Source organism: Drosophila yakuba, chromosome 2R (assembly GCF_016746365.2).
Source record: "Drosophila yakuba strain Tai18E2 chromosome 2R, Prin_Dyak_Tai18E2_2.1, whole genome shotgun sequence".
In the NCBI taxonomy this organism is placed as follows: Eukaryota; Metazoa; Arthropoda; class Insecta; order Diptera; family Drosophilidae; genus Drosophila; species Drosophila yakuba.
The window spans coordinates 7,790,876-7,806,195 of record NC_052528.2 but is presented as its reverse complement, the minus strand read 5'-3'; the positions used below and the strand labels follow the sequence as shown (position 1 = coordinate 7,806,195).

General features: G+C 44.0%; 6 protein-coding genes across 6 annotated transcripts; 2 read left to right on the top strand and 4 right to left on the bottom strand.

Annotated features, from left to right (window-relative positions):
* Positions 1-42: 42 nt before the first annotated feature.
* LOC6529606 (RWD domain-containing protein 4) lies at positions 43-1,080 on the bottom strand. Its single transcript, XM_002090564.4, has 3 exons — positions 875-1,080; positions 699-808; positions 43-630 (listed from the first exon to the last, which is right to left on the bottom strand). The coding sequence occupies exons 1-3, from the start codon at positions 980-982 to the stop codon at positions 204-206; spliced, it is 645 nt and encodes a 214-aa protein (XP_002090600.1). The 5' UTR covers positions 983-1,080; the 3' UTR covers positions 43-203.
* A 265-nt stretch (positions 1,081-1,345) lies between these two features.
* On the top strand, positions 1,346-3,819 carry LOC6529605 (protein phosphatase 1E). The gene has a single exon (XM_002090563.3). The coding sequence runs from the start codon at positions 1,535-1,537 to the stop codon at positions 2,816-2,818; it is 1,284 nt and encodes a 427-aa protein (XP_002090599.1). The 5' UTR covers positions 1,346-1,534; the 3' UTR covers positions 2,819-3,819.
* Positions 3,776-5,755, bottom strand: LOC6529604 (H/ACA ribonucleoprotein complex non-core subunit NAF1). Its single transcript, XM_002090562.3, has 2 exons — positions 5,501-5,755; positions 3,776-5,441 (listed from the first exon to the last, which is right to left on the bottom strand). The coding sequence occupies exons 1-2, from the start codon at positions 5,640-5,642 to the stop codon at positions 3,835-3,837; spliced, it is 1,749 nt and encodes a 582-aa protein (XP_002090598.2). The 5' UTR covers positions 5,643-5,755; the 3' UTR covers positions 3,776-3,834.
* Positions 5,756-6,152: 397 nt separating this feature from the next.
* LOC6529603 (RUS family member 1) lies at positions 6,153-8,896 on the bottom strand. Its single transcript, XM_002090561.4, has 4 exons — positions 8,404-8,896; positions 7,109-7,899; positions 6,705-7,038; positions 6,153-6,638 (listed from the first exon to the last, which is right to left on the bottom strand). Exons 1-4 carry the CDS (start codon positions 8,468-8,470, stop codon positions 6,577-6,579), a joined length of 1,254 nt encoding a protein of 417 aa, XP_002090597.1. The 5' UTR covers positions 8,471-8,896; the 3' UTR covers positions 6,153-6,576.
* A 304-nt stretch (positions 8,897-9,200) lies between these two features.
* On the top strand, positions 9,201-13,954 carry LOC6529602 (protein SERAC1). Its single transcript, XM_002090560.4, has 4 exons — positions 9,201-9,597; positions 11,173-11,719; positions 11,780-12,452; positions 12,517-13,954. The coding sequence occupies exons 1-4, from the start codon at positions 9,518-9,520 to the stop codon at positions 13,578-13,580; spliced, it is 2,364 nt and encodes a 787-aa protein (XP_002090596.1). The 5' UTR covers positions 9,201-9,517; the 3' UTR covers positions 13,581-13,954.
* LOC6529601 (protein TIPIN homolog) lies at positions 13,785-15,009 on the bottom strand. The gene has a single exon (XM_002090559.4). It carries the CDS (start codon positions 14,872-14,874, stop codon positions 13,951-13,953), a length of 924 nt encoding a protein of 307 aa, XP_002090595.2. The 5' UTR covers positions 14,875-15,009; the 3' UTR covers positions 13,785-13,950.
* Between the last annotated feature and the right edge of the window lie 311 nt (positions 15,010-15,320).

The window sequence follows — 15,320 nt, the reverse complement described above, 5'->3', positions numbered from 1 at the left end:
TTGTCTTGTAAGTTAATATAACCTTAAAAGACCAATCCTCACTTTCTTTTAAATTACGCACCTTAATCGAAAGTTGCAACCTTTAATAATTTTAAATAGATTTTATGATAGATGTGACTGCGATCACATAAAAATAGTGTTGGCTTTTAATTTCAATTTAAAGTTTTCTCGACGTTTTTACTCCTATTTAGGTGGTAGGCATTTTAGTTGTTTAGGGGATGTAGAGCAGGAGCGTTGGACGCTGCGATTTCGGAGGCAGTGTGAGCATCATCGTTTTTTCCACCCGTTTGCGATAAATGCTTGACGAGGTCCACCCAATCCCAACCGCGTTCCCGGTCTCCTTTGTGATCGGTTCTCTCCCACTGCCGGCGCTTTTGCGCCTTAGTCAGGTGCTCCTTTTTGGGCTCCTTTTTCCTTGACTCTGCGTCGGCATTGGGGTCGGAGATTTTTAAAGCACCCACGCCATCATCCACTAATGCTACAGCGGGTGCGGATTCGGGCTGTTCGGCGGTCAGTTGCTCCAGATTGTCCTTTAGGCATTCGAACAGGGTATAGGTCATTCCACAACCCAGCCATTGGGCGGCTTCCGTACTCAGAGCCTTTTGGATCTCTTCCTTGACAACGGGCAGCCTATTAAATAAGTTAAGTCTTTAGAGCTAGCCCTACTTCAACCTTCCACAGAATAGCGATCCACTTACAGATTCCTATTGTAAAACGTGTTCATATTGATTGCTGGCGCCTCATCGGGGTAATTTTCGCCCCACTTGACCTCTACCAGAAAAGACTTGTAGTTATCCTCTTCGCCATACTAAAAGTTCATTTAATATTTTCAAAATTATCATATTTGCTGGCATTTTGTATCCATGTGGCTTACTTTGTATTGAAATGTGACGCTATCTATTTCTTTGAAGTTCGTGTCGCCCTCGTATATTGACTGCAATGCCTCCCGTTCTTCCGTTTGCTGTTCCAGTGGCGTGCTCATAGTTAACTGTGTTATTTTTCAGTTTGCGTTTAAAGTTTTATCATTTTTTTGCATAAAACACAGAAATCATAAGTGATTTTGTAACAAAAACAAAAGCAACAATAACAATCAGCTGGCCACCGGTGGCTGTGTGACCGTACAATTTCAGATCAATTATAGCTTGTCTTCACTTTAAATAAATATATATGTATATAAATGTGTATATTTTATTATAAGGTTTTTTTTTTAATTCTAAATATAAAACAATGATGCATATGATGAGGTTTTCGGTAATCTGCAGAGCGTTACTGGAGTAAGACAGGGAACCCAAACTTCGGAGGCAGGAATACCCCGAACCCATTTTGATAGCCACAGTAAATTTATCGAGCCAGTACAGTTCAGTTCGCAGCAAAACAACATAAAAGAACGCAAACAATAACAACATAAAAACTCATAAAATGCAGTGCGCGCGTGAATCATCGTTGAGCAACAACTAACATTGATTAACTCATGATCGTGCGACGTCACTAGCAGCGGCAACAAGAACTGGGGCACACGCGACCCTTGAAAAGAATGTCGTCAGATGCGATTCCCGCATCGAAATGTGCGCACCTGGTGGAATTCAAGCGATTTCTGGCCAATACGGCGGAGAAGGCAGCAGCCATAAGCGAGGAGGTGGTCAGCCGGAGTTGTGTAACCCGTACCGCCAATGAAACATATAAAGTGTCCGGCGAGGAGCGTCATGCCGAATTGGTCGCAGCCATTTGGAAGCAACTGGAGTCTCGGGGATGTCCGCTGCATTTTCGGATGAAGTTACTCCACCGCTGCACGCAGCAGCTGGAACAGGATCTGTGCTTTGCCAAGGAGTGCGAAGTCACCGTGGAGGGTCCGCCACAGTACGATCTTCTTAAACTGCAAAAGTTCGTGGCCAGTGAGTTTGAAAGGTATATCCTAAAACTCACCGATAACTCGGAGGTGGATCGCCTTAAGGACTTTGGTGATGAGGCAGAGCCTGAAAACGAGTGCCATCTGAAAAAAGAACCCATGCACACATCTGCCGCTGTGAAGAACAAACCCCGAAAAATGGAGGATCGCTGTGTATGTCTGGATCGATTTGGTGAGATGTACGAGTTGTCGGACAAGAACTCTCGTTTTTTTGGCGTCTTTGATGGTCACTCTGGCTCCTTATCTGCCACCTATGCCACCAGCCAGCTTCCTCAACTGCTGGCCGATCAGCTTAAAGCTAATCCAGAGCCTGCTGCATTCTCCTCAGACTTTTATCGCAATGCCTTCGAGTCGTCATTTTTGCTGGCGGACGAGCGTTTCACGCAGAAGAAGATCACTAGCGGCACAACCAGCGTGTGTGCCTTGGTCACAAAGGATCAGCTTTATATAGCTTGGGTTGGCGATTCCAAGGCCCTTCTAGTGGGCAAGCGAACTCAACTGCAGCTGGTGAAACCGCACAAGCCAGAAAACCCAGATGAGCGCAAGAGAATAGAAGCAGCCGGCGGAACAGTGCTCTACGCCCAAGGGCAATGGCGTGTAAACGGCATTCTGAACGTGGCCCGCTCTATTGGCGACTACAGCTTGGAGGCAGTGATCGCGGAGCCGGACTTCGTGGATGTGCAGTTAAATGAGGCTCACGACTTTCTCGTACTCGGCACCGACGGTCTGTGGGATCACGTACCCGAGTCGCATATAATCGAAACCGTTTACGAGTCCCTAGCGGACCCCTCAATGAAGTTGGACGACATTTCTAAACTGCTGATAGAGGCTGCAAAGGAGCGGGATTCGCAGGACAACATAACAGCGGTGGTGGTTTTGCTCAAACCTCGAAACCAGATCGAATATCTTTAAAAGTTTAAGTCCAAACAGTGAATTTTTTATATTGTTACCCGCCTTGGAATGGGTTAATTTTGTACAAATTTGAAGAAACTTTAAATACGTAGAAGCGAAAGTAATCTTAAATCAACTCCTTTTGTGCGATAACACAAAAAATCATATCAAGTTTTACGTATTCAAACGAGAAAAGTGCCAAATATTTTTAATTAATTCAAGAACGCAATATACACTTTATATTGGCATACATATTGTGGGAATAAAAAAGAAATATTCCCATATTCTAAAATATTATTGAACGTGCGCAAACGTTTAATGTGATACAACGAAAATAAGGTATTACAAAATGAAAGAACCCAAGTCCTTGCCTATTCTAAAGATTACTTTCTGAACCTACATTTACAAATTAATCATAAACGAAAATTAACCCAAACCGGCCCCATTGTTGTTTCGTTTACTTTATTGTTGCAATGTAAATAGCTTGGAGCGGTGCAGAGTGCTCCTACCCTTATTGTCACATTCTCACGTGCCTACGTGGTCCTGGGAATGGATGACCCCATCCCGGTCCATTTGTTTGGTTGCTCGAATAAGCTCAATCAGAATATTTTGTGGTTGCTCAGCAGTTGAAGGAAATTTTAAAAAGTATCATCCAAGTCTCAGCTTAAGGCAACTGTTGTTAGCCTAATAATATATACAAAAAGTGCACAAGTACGCACATAAACATGTTTATATATATTTTAGATTAGCCAGCAAGCATATTTATACACATTGAAGTTGTTTTCGGCCGCTTAGTGCTTCCTGCTGTAAGATAATAAGCAAAGCCAGGTACACATGTTTTATATGCCTATATATTTACACCCGTAACCGTATTTAATGATCCCACACAGATTAAGTACCTTTTTATACAAATCTAATGAACCTTTCATGCATTTTATTGAACAACCCAGAACACATTTTTAACAATACACACGCCAATTGATTAAGATTTTTTATTGGAATAATAAAAGTAATTCACTGAATTGTCTTACGTTTCTCTAGCTGGGTGGCGGATGTCCTTGATGCGAATGGTTGTTCGGAGGAGGTGGAGCAAAGGGTGGTGGTGGCGGGTACATGTGGGGGTACATTGGCGGCATGGCATATGGCATGCCATAGCCATAGTTGGGCATTGGAAAGGGCATTCCAGGCTGCTGCTGCGACATGTTAAAGTTAGCCGCTGCCTGGTGATAGTTCTGGTAGTAGTTGGAGTGCCAGCTGCCTGGATTATAGCTTGGATGGTAGTTATACTGTTCGTCTCGGTGCTGATTCTGGTTGTTTTGGTTAATGGAGGGTCGCTGGCTCTGCCGGAAACTCTCTCGTTGGCCACGACGTCCACGCTGGCGAGGAGGAGCTACTGAAGAAGCTTCCGGGGCTGTTGTTGCCACCGAGGTTACTGTGTCCACGGAATCAGTGGAATTGGTGCGATCCCTTTGGCGGCGCTTTCGTTGCTCTGCCCTGGCTTCTCTTTCCTCTTCATCATCCGAGTGATCTACGTAGCGGGATGGTGGTTCTACATCGTGCTCCCACGAAGCATCCGATCCTCGAACTTGCATCAGCTTAGAGAGGATCACAAATTGGGTGTGTTCGGTTTTTGGAGCGCAGTACACCACGTCGCCAATTTTGATGCCTCTATCTAGGATCTGTTGGTTACTGTTGAATCGAACACAGTACAGTGGATCCGACACTTGACCCAACACATCGAACACTTCACCAAGGACCTTGCGACCCTTCTCCAAGAACAAAACGGTGTCCAGATCGAATAGCATGGAATTCGGTAGCACGGAAACCAAAACAAGCTGATCCACGATGGATTGAACTTTGCCCAGTTCAACGCATTCATCCTCGGGTACAGTAATCTCTAGCTGATGGATGGGAGGTAGGTCATCCAGTAGCATTTCTCCACGTACTTTCGGGGGCTGCCGACGGCGAGACCGATCTCCTGTGGCCCCATCTTCATCGAAGTCCTCGTCATCCTCGTCGCAATCTACGGTGTTGGTTCTTTTGTCTATCTTTTTGCGAAGTACCGTGAGGTATTCTCCTTCAGAATCGGAGTCTGAGTCACTGCTACTGCTGCTGCTTTTTGAGTTCTCGTCGTCCGAGCTAACAGCTACCACTGGACGATATGCGGTGGTGGAGGACGTGGGGTCCGAAACTGGAACTTCAATCACTTCGTTGTCGCCATTCTGCGCTGAAGTGACTACCTCTACATCTGAGTCATCAGAGCTGTAGGCAGCCAAAAGACTGAGGCCACATGCTTGAGAGCATGGACTAACCTCTGGAGCGGGCTGAACTTGAGGTACGGTAATGGTGTCTGCAGCACCAGAGGAATCTTTTTGGGAGTCCTTCGCTGTTGAAGGAGTGGTTTCCGGCTGGCCAGACGATTCACAATCCATTTCTTGAGGTGGCTTCTTACAGGGATTTCCCTGGGCCACTTGATCTGTTGATGTTTCGCACTCCATTCTCGCATCCTGAAGCTCCTTATGATCTAAATCCGCGACCTTTTCTTGGCCTGATATCGATGCGATTGCTGTTGTTGACTTATTGACCAATTCATTCTCCACATGCTGCTCCATTTCTACTGGTTCTCCTACTGCATTCGTTGTTTCTGCATTACAATTCCATGTCTTTTATTGAATTTATCGCTCACAAAGCTCTTAAGCTTACCTGTAGGCGTTGTTTGCACCTTATCTAGTGATAAGTCCGCTTCCAAGGCGCTTTGTTTCCCCAATTCAAAAGGTGTGTCGCAGTTTGGCGGCTTAATAATAGAAGCTGAAGCCTTTGCAGCCGTTGACTGCTCACTGTCCATAATTAAAAACCTTTTAATTTTTATAAGATCTCTCAATAAAAGCTGGAATCGCAAGAAAACAAAATTTTACTAGAATAACACACGTTGAATGCGCGCACGTGTTGTCTTCTTTTTCACAATGTGACATTCACAGCCATAAAGAATAAGCGTGCATTCGTTGTGAATGACCAAGGTATACGCCGCTCTCACAAAATTTAAACTATTAAAAACTCACACATAATTTTTAAAATGTTGTTTATTGTTAAAAGTTGTGATATATATAATTTCTTTTTCTTAAAATGATTTATTTTTATTTGTTTCATTAAAATCATTTACGTGGTGAGACGGTATGCACATAATTCATATATTGCATTTATTAAAAAGCATTAAAGTTAAGCAAAAATGGACGCAAACTTATTCTGTAGATATTTGAGGCTAATAATTAACTTACTATTGCACATTTAGCATTAAAAAAGCTTAAAACTTTGTACACTTTTTGCTCAGAATGCAATTGAAACTGGTTTTCCGTAGTTCGTTGTGAGATTTTTCATGACTATAATCTAAAAATGTATTGCTTTCGAAATATCGAAATGCGTAATTACAATAAGTCCTTACAAAATAGATTGTTTTTTTTTCTTTAGTGTCTCTTTTAGTCCTAGTAGCAGCTAGTAATTGAAATAATGTCTTCCGATAAATTCATGGGTAAAAGCAGGGCTAAATTATCTTATCAAATATCGGTTACAAACATTACTTTGTGCTAAGGCAGAGTTAGTTGGAAGATGTTTCACAAAGCTAAATCTATGTTAATATCAATACCACTTAGTTAATATCAATATTTTTGCTCTATGGTAGCCATGTGAGATATGTGAGAATGATAATGAAGTCCAATGAAATCAATTCTTCAGGTCAAAGCAAGCATCTACGGTTAAAATCAAGCAATCAAAGTCACCATCTCCTACACCTTCCAGTCTAAGCGGTATTCGTCCACCATCAGCAAGTGCTGATGGATTAGCCAACCTATGTATAATAGAAAGAGAAAAATGAGCTAAGTCTTTACTACAAATGGGATATATTAATGCCTACCCTCTTGCTGCGCTAGCGCCAAAAACTCCTGCCACTTTGTCTGAATGTCCCAGTACTTCTCCTTAATCTGATTCCTGTCCTGCAAATAGGACACAGCAAAGAAGTACGCCTTCAGCACATCCTGCGGACGCGTTTCAAAGTGCAGATATACACCGAGACACTTTTTGGTCTCTGCGATGATGAAGTGCTCGTGTGGATCAAACGAGGACACTATGTTCTCAATGACGCTGCTACTCTTGTACTCGTCAATCAGATTTTTAACGCTCAGTCCCAGCTTTATGTTCAGAGACACAGAAACCGTTTGGCCAACAGTCACTCGCTCCATTGCGTTTACCTATAAGTAATACACCATAAGTTTAGATAAAAAAAAACCTAATTTTGCGACAATTCAATGATGTACCAACCTGCTGCGGACTGAGCATCCTTGACGACCTGAAAAACTCCTCCAGGGCAATCAAGTAGCGTGACTCGTTAAAGCTTCGCAAGCATACCGCCCGTACCGCTTTCAGATTGGCATATAGATGCAGGCTGACCACCACGTAGAAGATGGTGTACAGGACAGCCTGACTCTTGATCAGTGAAAGGAGATACAGGCCCACAAAGGAGGCTACCAGATTTACGCACGTCTCCTGCGAACTGTCCTTGGAGGCCACATCCGCCAGATTCCCCCTCAAGGCATGATGCTGGGTCAGGGCCGATCTTGTGGCCCCTCCGGCCACGCCAACAATTGCCTTGAGTAGGGTAGAACAGCACAGGATCTGAGTGCTGAAGTGCGGATACTTGGGAAGCACGTAGATCTCGATGCCCATGGCCAGATCGTTCAGAAAATCCGCACGCAAGCGCCATTTCTTTGAGTCCACATCCAACTGGGAGCCCTGCCACCAGGCGAACACTATGCGCCCCACATGTCCACTGCCCTCCTTCAATATCCAAGTCGCCGTGGCGGAAAAGGCATTGATGTTCTCACTGCCCACGCCGATTCCCTTCAAGATGGCGTGTGTGCACAAGGTGCCACAGATGGTGCTGCAGAAGGCCTGGGCCGTGTCCCAAATCTGGTATGCCGCATAGTCCTCGCTTACACTATCCGGATAGCCCTTGGGCAGGAAGACCTTCTGAAGCACGCGGAACAGCAGGAACTTCTCCTGGATGACCAGCTTGTCGCCACGCAGCGGCACGCGCACAATGTTGCTCTGATCTGGAGTTGGCAATATAATATAGTGAAATAATAGATAATAATAATAAAATAACCTAATATTTTATAATGTATATCCATTTATATAATAAAAAGAATATCTAAGTACGCACTTACATATTGAACAATATTTTAAATGCCTATAAGATTTAAACACAATATTAACTAGATAAAACTAAACAAATTAACTATTATTCAAAAATTTATTTTCATTTTGAAATGTTCAATAAACAATAGATTTGGTACAAATATGTTGGAGTAATGAAAAAATGAGAAACTGACTGATTAACAATAAAAACTTGCTCTAAAGGTCAACCCGCTTTAAGAAAGATGATAGGGTATTGAAAATGATACAACAATAATACACCAGAAAATTAATTATTGGAGTTAAGCTCAAACAGTTCCAATGGTGTTTCCTAAGTTTCTTAGTGCCTAGAGCTACATGCCCACTTTTCCCACAACTTTCGCCTGCCAGGTCCGGCTTGTTGGTTTGATCGATTTGCTCACCTGCTGGCGTCACATAGAGGATTTCCTCCCCCTTCCTGCCGTACTGTTCCCGAAAATGGATTTTCATCTTTGCTGTGCGTCGTGGCGTGTCTGGCGCTGTGGAAGTTGTGGTATTTGAGCGCCGTCTGGAAATTAGGTTTTATGGCCTATCCGGGCTGGCGCCTTCCCACCAAGTGGCTGCTTTTCAGGGCTCCAGCAGCAGCAAAACACCACCCACCTGGCTCCACCACCCACAAGCAGCGCTTCTTATTTATTCGGCTGTCTGTCTTAGGCGGGGAGTCCGCGAAAAGCCATCGAACCAGCGGCTACCGCAACTGAACCTGAACTCGAGGCAATCAATGAACGCGGCGTTGGAAAGCGGACACTAGGACATTTTACAAGCAAGCCGATGGATCTGCTTTAATTAAATGCTAGCAAATAATAGTGGCTCAAAATAAATACACCCCAAAAAGAATTTCTCCCCTTCCGTTTTTGTTATCAGTCAGCTGTGCAGCGGGCGCGTTTCGCGGCGAATGCTGGTGGTGGTGAGTTATTTTCCTCTCTTTGGCATGCGGCCGTACTTAATATTTCATTTTAATGTTTTAAAATTACTTCTGTCAGCTTTTCAGTTTCTCTAACTAACGTTTCTGTTTTTCTGAAAATGTAAAGATGCTAGTGAAAATAATTCTTAATAAATCGACCCCCTGGCAACGTCAACTACACCTGCCCATGCTTTGGGAACGCTTTCCACCCCCCACAACTGTTTGTCAACAGCTGTAATTGTCTCGCTGTGAATGGCAACAGCTGACAGTCGTACACGGTCACACCAACGGCTAGTTTATAAAAACGAAAGGCCTGATAAATACATCAGCAATAACAGCTCAGCAGACAACCAAAAGCAAGCCACAAAACAAACCATAAACAGTCAGAGTGACAGCCACAAAGCTAAACAACAGTCCCTAGTGCTACAATTTGCAGGGGCCAGTGTGTGTGATACAATCGTCTAAATTTAAAGTGTGAAAAACTGAGCAAACTTTTGGCAGCCGATTAAAGAGTAAATCCCGTTGCTGTGTGTGCCTAGTGCTACACTGAAAAACAAAGGAACACTTAAACCAAAATCAACAGAAAGCAGGCAATGTCATTGGAGGATCTCAAGACCAAGCTGCGCCGTCATCCGAAGTTAGTGGGCCTTGGAGGAGTTGGCCTCATTACTGCGTAAGTAAATCACGCCATGTCAACCCATGCAAACCACAACAAACCCATTTCTCAACCCGCGCAGTACACAAAAAAAATATATATATAAATAGCTGCCTATTAAGAACGTGCTAATCCATTTTTTATTTAAAAAATATGTTCTTCCGCAAAGTTAGATAAATTTCGGATTTTGATTTTTACTAATGTGTAATTAATATCTAAATAAAATGTTCTACCAAAAAGACTAAAGAATTTTCGCATTTAATTTTCCTTTTTGTGCAGCGAAAAAAGGTAATTCAAAAACAAATATCCTGATGACTCACAACTTTTACAGGGCTTACTACGATTTAGGGGGCTCGTCTGCACATGTTTTCATTTATTTCTGCCCCATTTTACGAGGCGCCTCATGGCACCGATCAAGTCGTACGATCTATACATATTATATGCTTATATCGAGATAAACAACAACAACAACAACAACAGCTCTTGTTTTCCGCATTACATATACTAAATGGGTGTTGTTGCACCGGTGACGTCATTTGTTTACAACAAATGGCGTGGTGAATAATCAGGCATTAGTGCAAAACTGGTTACAATCAAAAGGCGTTTGGTGGGGTGACATTAAATGGAAGTTGATAATATGGTTATAGCTCTTAAATTAACAAATGCATTTGAATTGGTAAGTAAGTAAATAGTAAAGTAATAGTAAAGGATTTTATTTCAGTTAAACATAAATAACAAACATTTTAATAAATAAGAATACAGTAAGAGCTGATGAAATATTATATTATCATAATTTAGAAAAAGTATTTCTGTTTTTAAAGCGTATTTTCCTGGTCTATATCATGCTGTTCACATACAGACTCTTTTTTTTTTGTTAGGCGAAACACGATCAAAACATAACGTACGATTTTGTAAAAGTGAGATAGCAAGCTGGTGAAGTTTGTTTTTGTTTTCGCCTCGAGTTCTTCTTCTTCATTAGCGTGTGCGTTCACAGCTGTTCAAGGCCCCACCAAAAAAAGGGAAACACTGAAAAAAAACAGTTGCCAAAACTACCATGGCGCCATCAAAGTGCGCAGTATTAGTGCCCCCTGCGAAATTGTAGTTCTGTTATCACAAGTGATAATAGTGTTATTGTGATTGTTTGTTTTGTAATTTTGCACTTGGCGCGTGTTTTAAACGCGAGGAATGGGATAATGGGATAGTTGTTTTTGCACTAGGAGGTGACGCGCCCACTTTTTAAAAATAAACAAACTAGTCTTCGGATTCGTATTTGTTGTTGTTTATCTCGCGTTTATCTCAATAACAAATAGTTGGCAGCAAAAGGTGTTGTTGTTATTTAAGGTCAAAATAATCAAGAAAAAAGAACAATCAAACGGAAGTTGAGACTGATAAGAAATCAATGTAAATCGAATGGGATCAAAGAAACTATACTTTCAAAATTATTGATTCGAAGGACTTAAGAAAGTTGAAATGTTTTTAAAGAAATACCAAGAAAAAAAGGAGCAGCGGTCATGCAAAACTTTGCTGTAACATGTTTCACATATTTGCACATGTTTAAAATCTATATTAAACAATTTTTGGATTTTTTTGCAGCGCTGGTTTCTTGCTGTACGAGTCGCCTCAGGTCCACCGGTTCCTCTCCCAGTATGTGGACAAGAAATCCCCGGAGCCGGACAAACGGCGCGCCGAGTACATCTACATCAAGTACCACATCTACCGCGAGTCCATGCGAAAGCTAAAGCAGAAGGAGGAGGACGAGAAGAAGTGGATCAGCGTGATCATTAACCCGATTGGAAAATGGTGGAAGGCGGCTAAGCACTCGGTGGCTTGGCGACTGCTCAATATCGCCCAAACTGGCAGCCAGCCAGAACGGCTTAAGGCGGTCCAGCAGCTTATCTGCATGGATCATTTGAAGGACTGGGATTTTCGGCATCTGGCCCAAATCTGTGATGCCCGCACGGCCGTCTCCTTGGCCCGTTGTAACGCCGACACACGCTGGTTCATGCCCGTCCCCCGGCGTGGGTGCATCAAGAATCCCAAGATGCTCCTCTCGGAGCTCCACGTAATGCTGGCCCGCCTTCGACCCATGGCTTGTGTTGACCACTTCTTCAGCAAATACTTTCCCGATCAGGATCCCATTGTAAGTCGATGTTAACCACCACATTTTGCGTGACACTAATTCCATCTGGTTTTCATGCAGGAGGACATTCACGAATACTTGACTCAGGAGCAGACAATAGTCCTTTCCACAGCCGACACGGATTTACTGAAAGAAATCATCTCTTTCCTGCACCACATCACAAAGGATCCCGAGGTCTCCGCCAGGCTTATGAGGGACGGAGGTCTCGTGCATCTTATGGAGCTCCGAAAGATATTTAACGACGACAACGAGACCTTATCGACTCTGTGCAAAGTGTTGGCAAATATGTCTCTGGTGCCCGATGCCGTGGAACACTTTTTTACGTCTGGTTGGGTGGGCGCCCTCGCGGAGTGGCAACAATGCCCCGATCTCCGCTTGCAGGTGATATCGGCTAAGACTATGGCCAATCTGGATTACGACGATCCGAACCAGTGCACATATCCGCCAAACGTCTATCCCCTGCATCCGCGAGTTCGCACCCGCAGGAAGCCCAAGGCGGACATTGTTTTCGTCCACGGATTGCTGGGAGGTGTTTTTATTACCTGGCGACAGCGAGATAGAAAGCCTACTGAGCTGGGTCTCTATGGAAAAAACGCCTTCTACACCAGCGAAACAGACGATGTATTTCTGGTGGGCGAGCAGAAGAGACTGAATGGAGGCAAACAAAAACCCGAAGCCGTCAAAAATGGCAATGGAAATGGCAATGGCAGCCAGAAGACAGAAACAATCAAAGGTAAATGATGGTAGTCACTTTACTATTTGTTTTTGACTAATTCTCTATTTATTTCCAACTCTAGATCCTGTCTTGAAAGCTAGCAAAAAAGTGGAAGAACAGCGTCTGAACATAAGCGATGCAGCCACCAAGGAGTTCGTGGAGACACTGAGAAACGAAGCCGAGTTGGACTCGGATTGGGAAGTCGTCCACCCTGATGTTCCAATAAATGCCAACGAGGAGTGCGTAGGAAAATTTAGTGTGTGCGGAAGTGAATGGCGGAACCAGGACACAAGTGAGGAGTACACCAACTGCTGGCCCATGGAATGGTTGCCAGATGATTATCCAGATTCCAGAATACTCGGTATAGATTACACATCAGCGGTCACAGAGTGGTCTGCCAATTTCACCAAGTACTGCCCGTGTGAGAAGGGCCAGGGTCACATCGATGTGCGAGCTAGCACATTGCTCGACAGGATCTCAGCGTCGGATGTGGGCAACGATCGTCCGATCGTGTGGATAGGACATTCCATGGGCGGCCTGCTGACCAAGTTAATACTGCTCAAATCCCTGGACTCCCAAGAGCCGAAGGTCCAACAGCTTGCCAAGAATACAAAGGGCATTGTATTTTTGGGAACCCCACACCGTGGTTCACCCATTGCCAAGTGGAAGCAGCACATGCAGATGATCCTTTCTCCTTCAATTGAGGTAAAGGAGATGGAGGAGAACTCGCCTAAGCTTCTGGAGATGCACCGCCGTTTTATGGGGTGCTTGCACACACTCCTGCGCCATGTAAAGGTCGTCAGTGTAGCTGAAGGATCCCCCACCATGCTGACCTCGTTCAAGTTCCCACTGCGCATTGTCACGGAAGAGTCCTCTAAGATAGATTTCGGCGATTTCTATCTGCTGAAGGATGATCACTTGAGTCTCTCCAAACCGATTTACAGGCAATCGTTTCTGTACCAGAGATTACTGCACGTAATTCGCGAAGCCGTCAAGGAAAGATCAGATCCTAAGGATCAAGACGGCCAGTCACAGAGCACTCCAAATGAAGATGTTATGCTTGTCAACATTGTGGCTGCTCTGCTGAAAGGAGCCAAGGGTCTCTTCGAATCGCTGCCCAGAGTAGCCCTTAGATTTAGCACTTAGAATGGGTCACAGCCCACTAAACACCAGTACCTTAATAGTATCCCGACTAGTCTTTAAAGACTTGTGAAGTATTTCTACACGAGCCCTCACCATCATGACCCATGATCTTTGTAAATACTCTCGCACTCCATATAGTTTTTTACACACGAATTCTAACTTATTGTTCTCGGTCTCCGACTAAAATAAATACATATAACAGTAAAATGAGAGATTGAACGTATATTTAAAGCGAGTGCGGCCAGTTGCGATGTTGATAACCGAACAATTGAATTGTGCAAATCAATTTCGAAATGATTATTGAATACATTTATTTTTATAAAATATTCCTTTAAAAATATACATTCTTATGTCATAAATATTATGCATTACATTAACTTGTACTTGCGTTCTCCTGTTGCTTCTTGGCCTTCAGGCGCTCCTGCGCCAACCTGCGGTTTTCCGCAATCCTGGCCATCTGTTCGTTGGATAATTTCTTAGCCGCCGGTGTGGGGGGCTGTGAGGGTGGCAGCGGCTGACCGTAGTCACTGATGTCCATCGATTCCAACGGAGCTCCGTTCCGATCGAAGGCTGGAACCACAGGAGCTCCATTTCGATCGACGGTAGCATTCACAGCTGAATACGGCGTGGACATCACAGCATTGCTGCGGGAGAATGAGGGGGTAACCAGCGTACTGTTACCAGAGGTAGTGGACATTTTCCTCTGGTGTGGGGTGCGAGGCGCCAATCTAGACATGGCAATCTGTTCACCTAGCAGCGCGTCGAACTCATCAAAGGGTTCATCGCCGGCACCCTCCTGTTGCTCATCTTGCGCCTCCTCCATGGCTTCCGCTTCGTGAGCACGCATCTGCTCCAGCTGACCGAGGCGATAACGCGCCATGTGCACTTGAAGAGGTTTCTTCTTGCCCAGCCGTTCGATATTGTTAAGCACATCGTCAAAGGTGTAGGTGGAATACATCCTATGACCCCAGTGCTGCAGGCGTCGTAGCACTTCGTCGAGATCCGTTTTCTCGTAACCCTTGCCCTTAAACTTTATGTCCTTAAAATAATCTTCGAGGGTTTGGATGCCCCGAGGACCTTGAAGTGTTTCCACAGTGAGTCGGGGTCGGGGATTTCGCACAGCTCGTTTCTTAGGCTCTACTGTCTGGGCATCCTGGCTGCCAGGCTCTCCGCCGTTTTCTTCGTCGTCCGCAAATAGTTTTTCGCCTTCGCCATCGCTGGGAAGCTGATCCGGGTCCGTCGGAAGGTTGTCATTAAACAGGTCATCCACACCGTCATCTCCGAAGAGGGATGCCATGAAAGGAGTACCAGAAACTCAAACACTAAATAAACAATCTAACAAAATTTTGCCGCCAATTTCTTCTTCATCTGCATCTGCCATTCACAGGCGACGCTTGCATAAGCCATAGGAGGGCTGCCAACTGAACGGATCTTTGTTCCCGTAATTTTCCGATTACATAACTATTAGGGCATTCTCGAAGACTATTTCATTTTGCTTGGCCATATTTTTATTAGTGGGTGGCACTAAAAGTGGTTTGTACAGCTAACCCGGCTTTTGCATTGGTGGCAATAGACCTTAGAGATGTCAGCGTGACACGCTTTCCAGGCACTTAGCGACATAGGCACGACATGAATTTGTATTGGTTTTTTATTCGTACCATTATAAAAAAAGGTATTTCTAGTGAAATATTTAATAAAAACATGTGACTTACGAAATGAGTTCGTAATATTAAAATCTTTTAA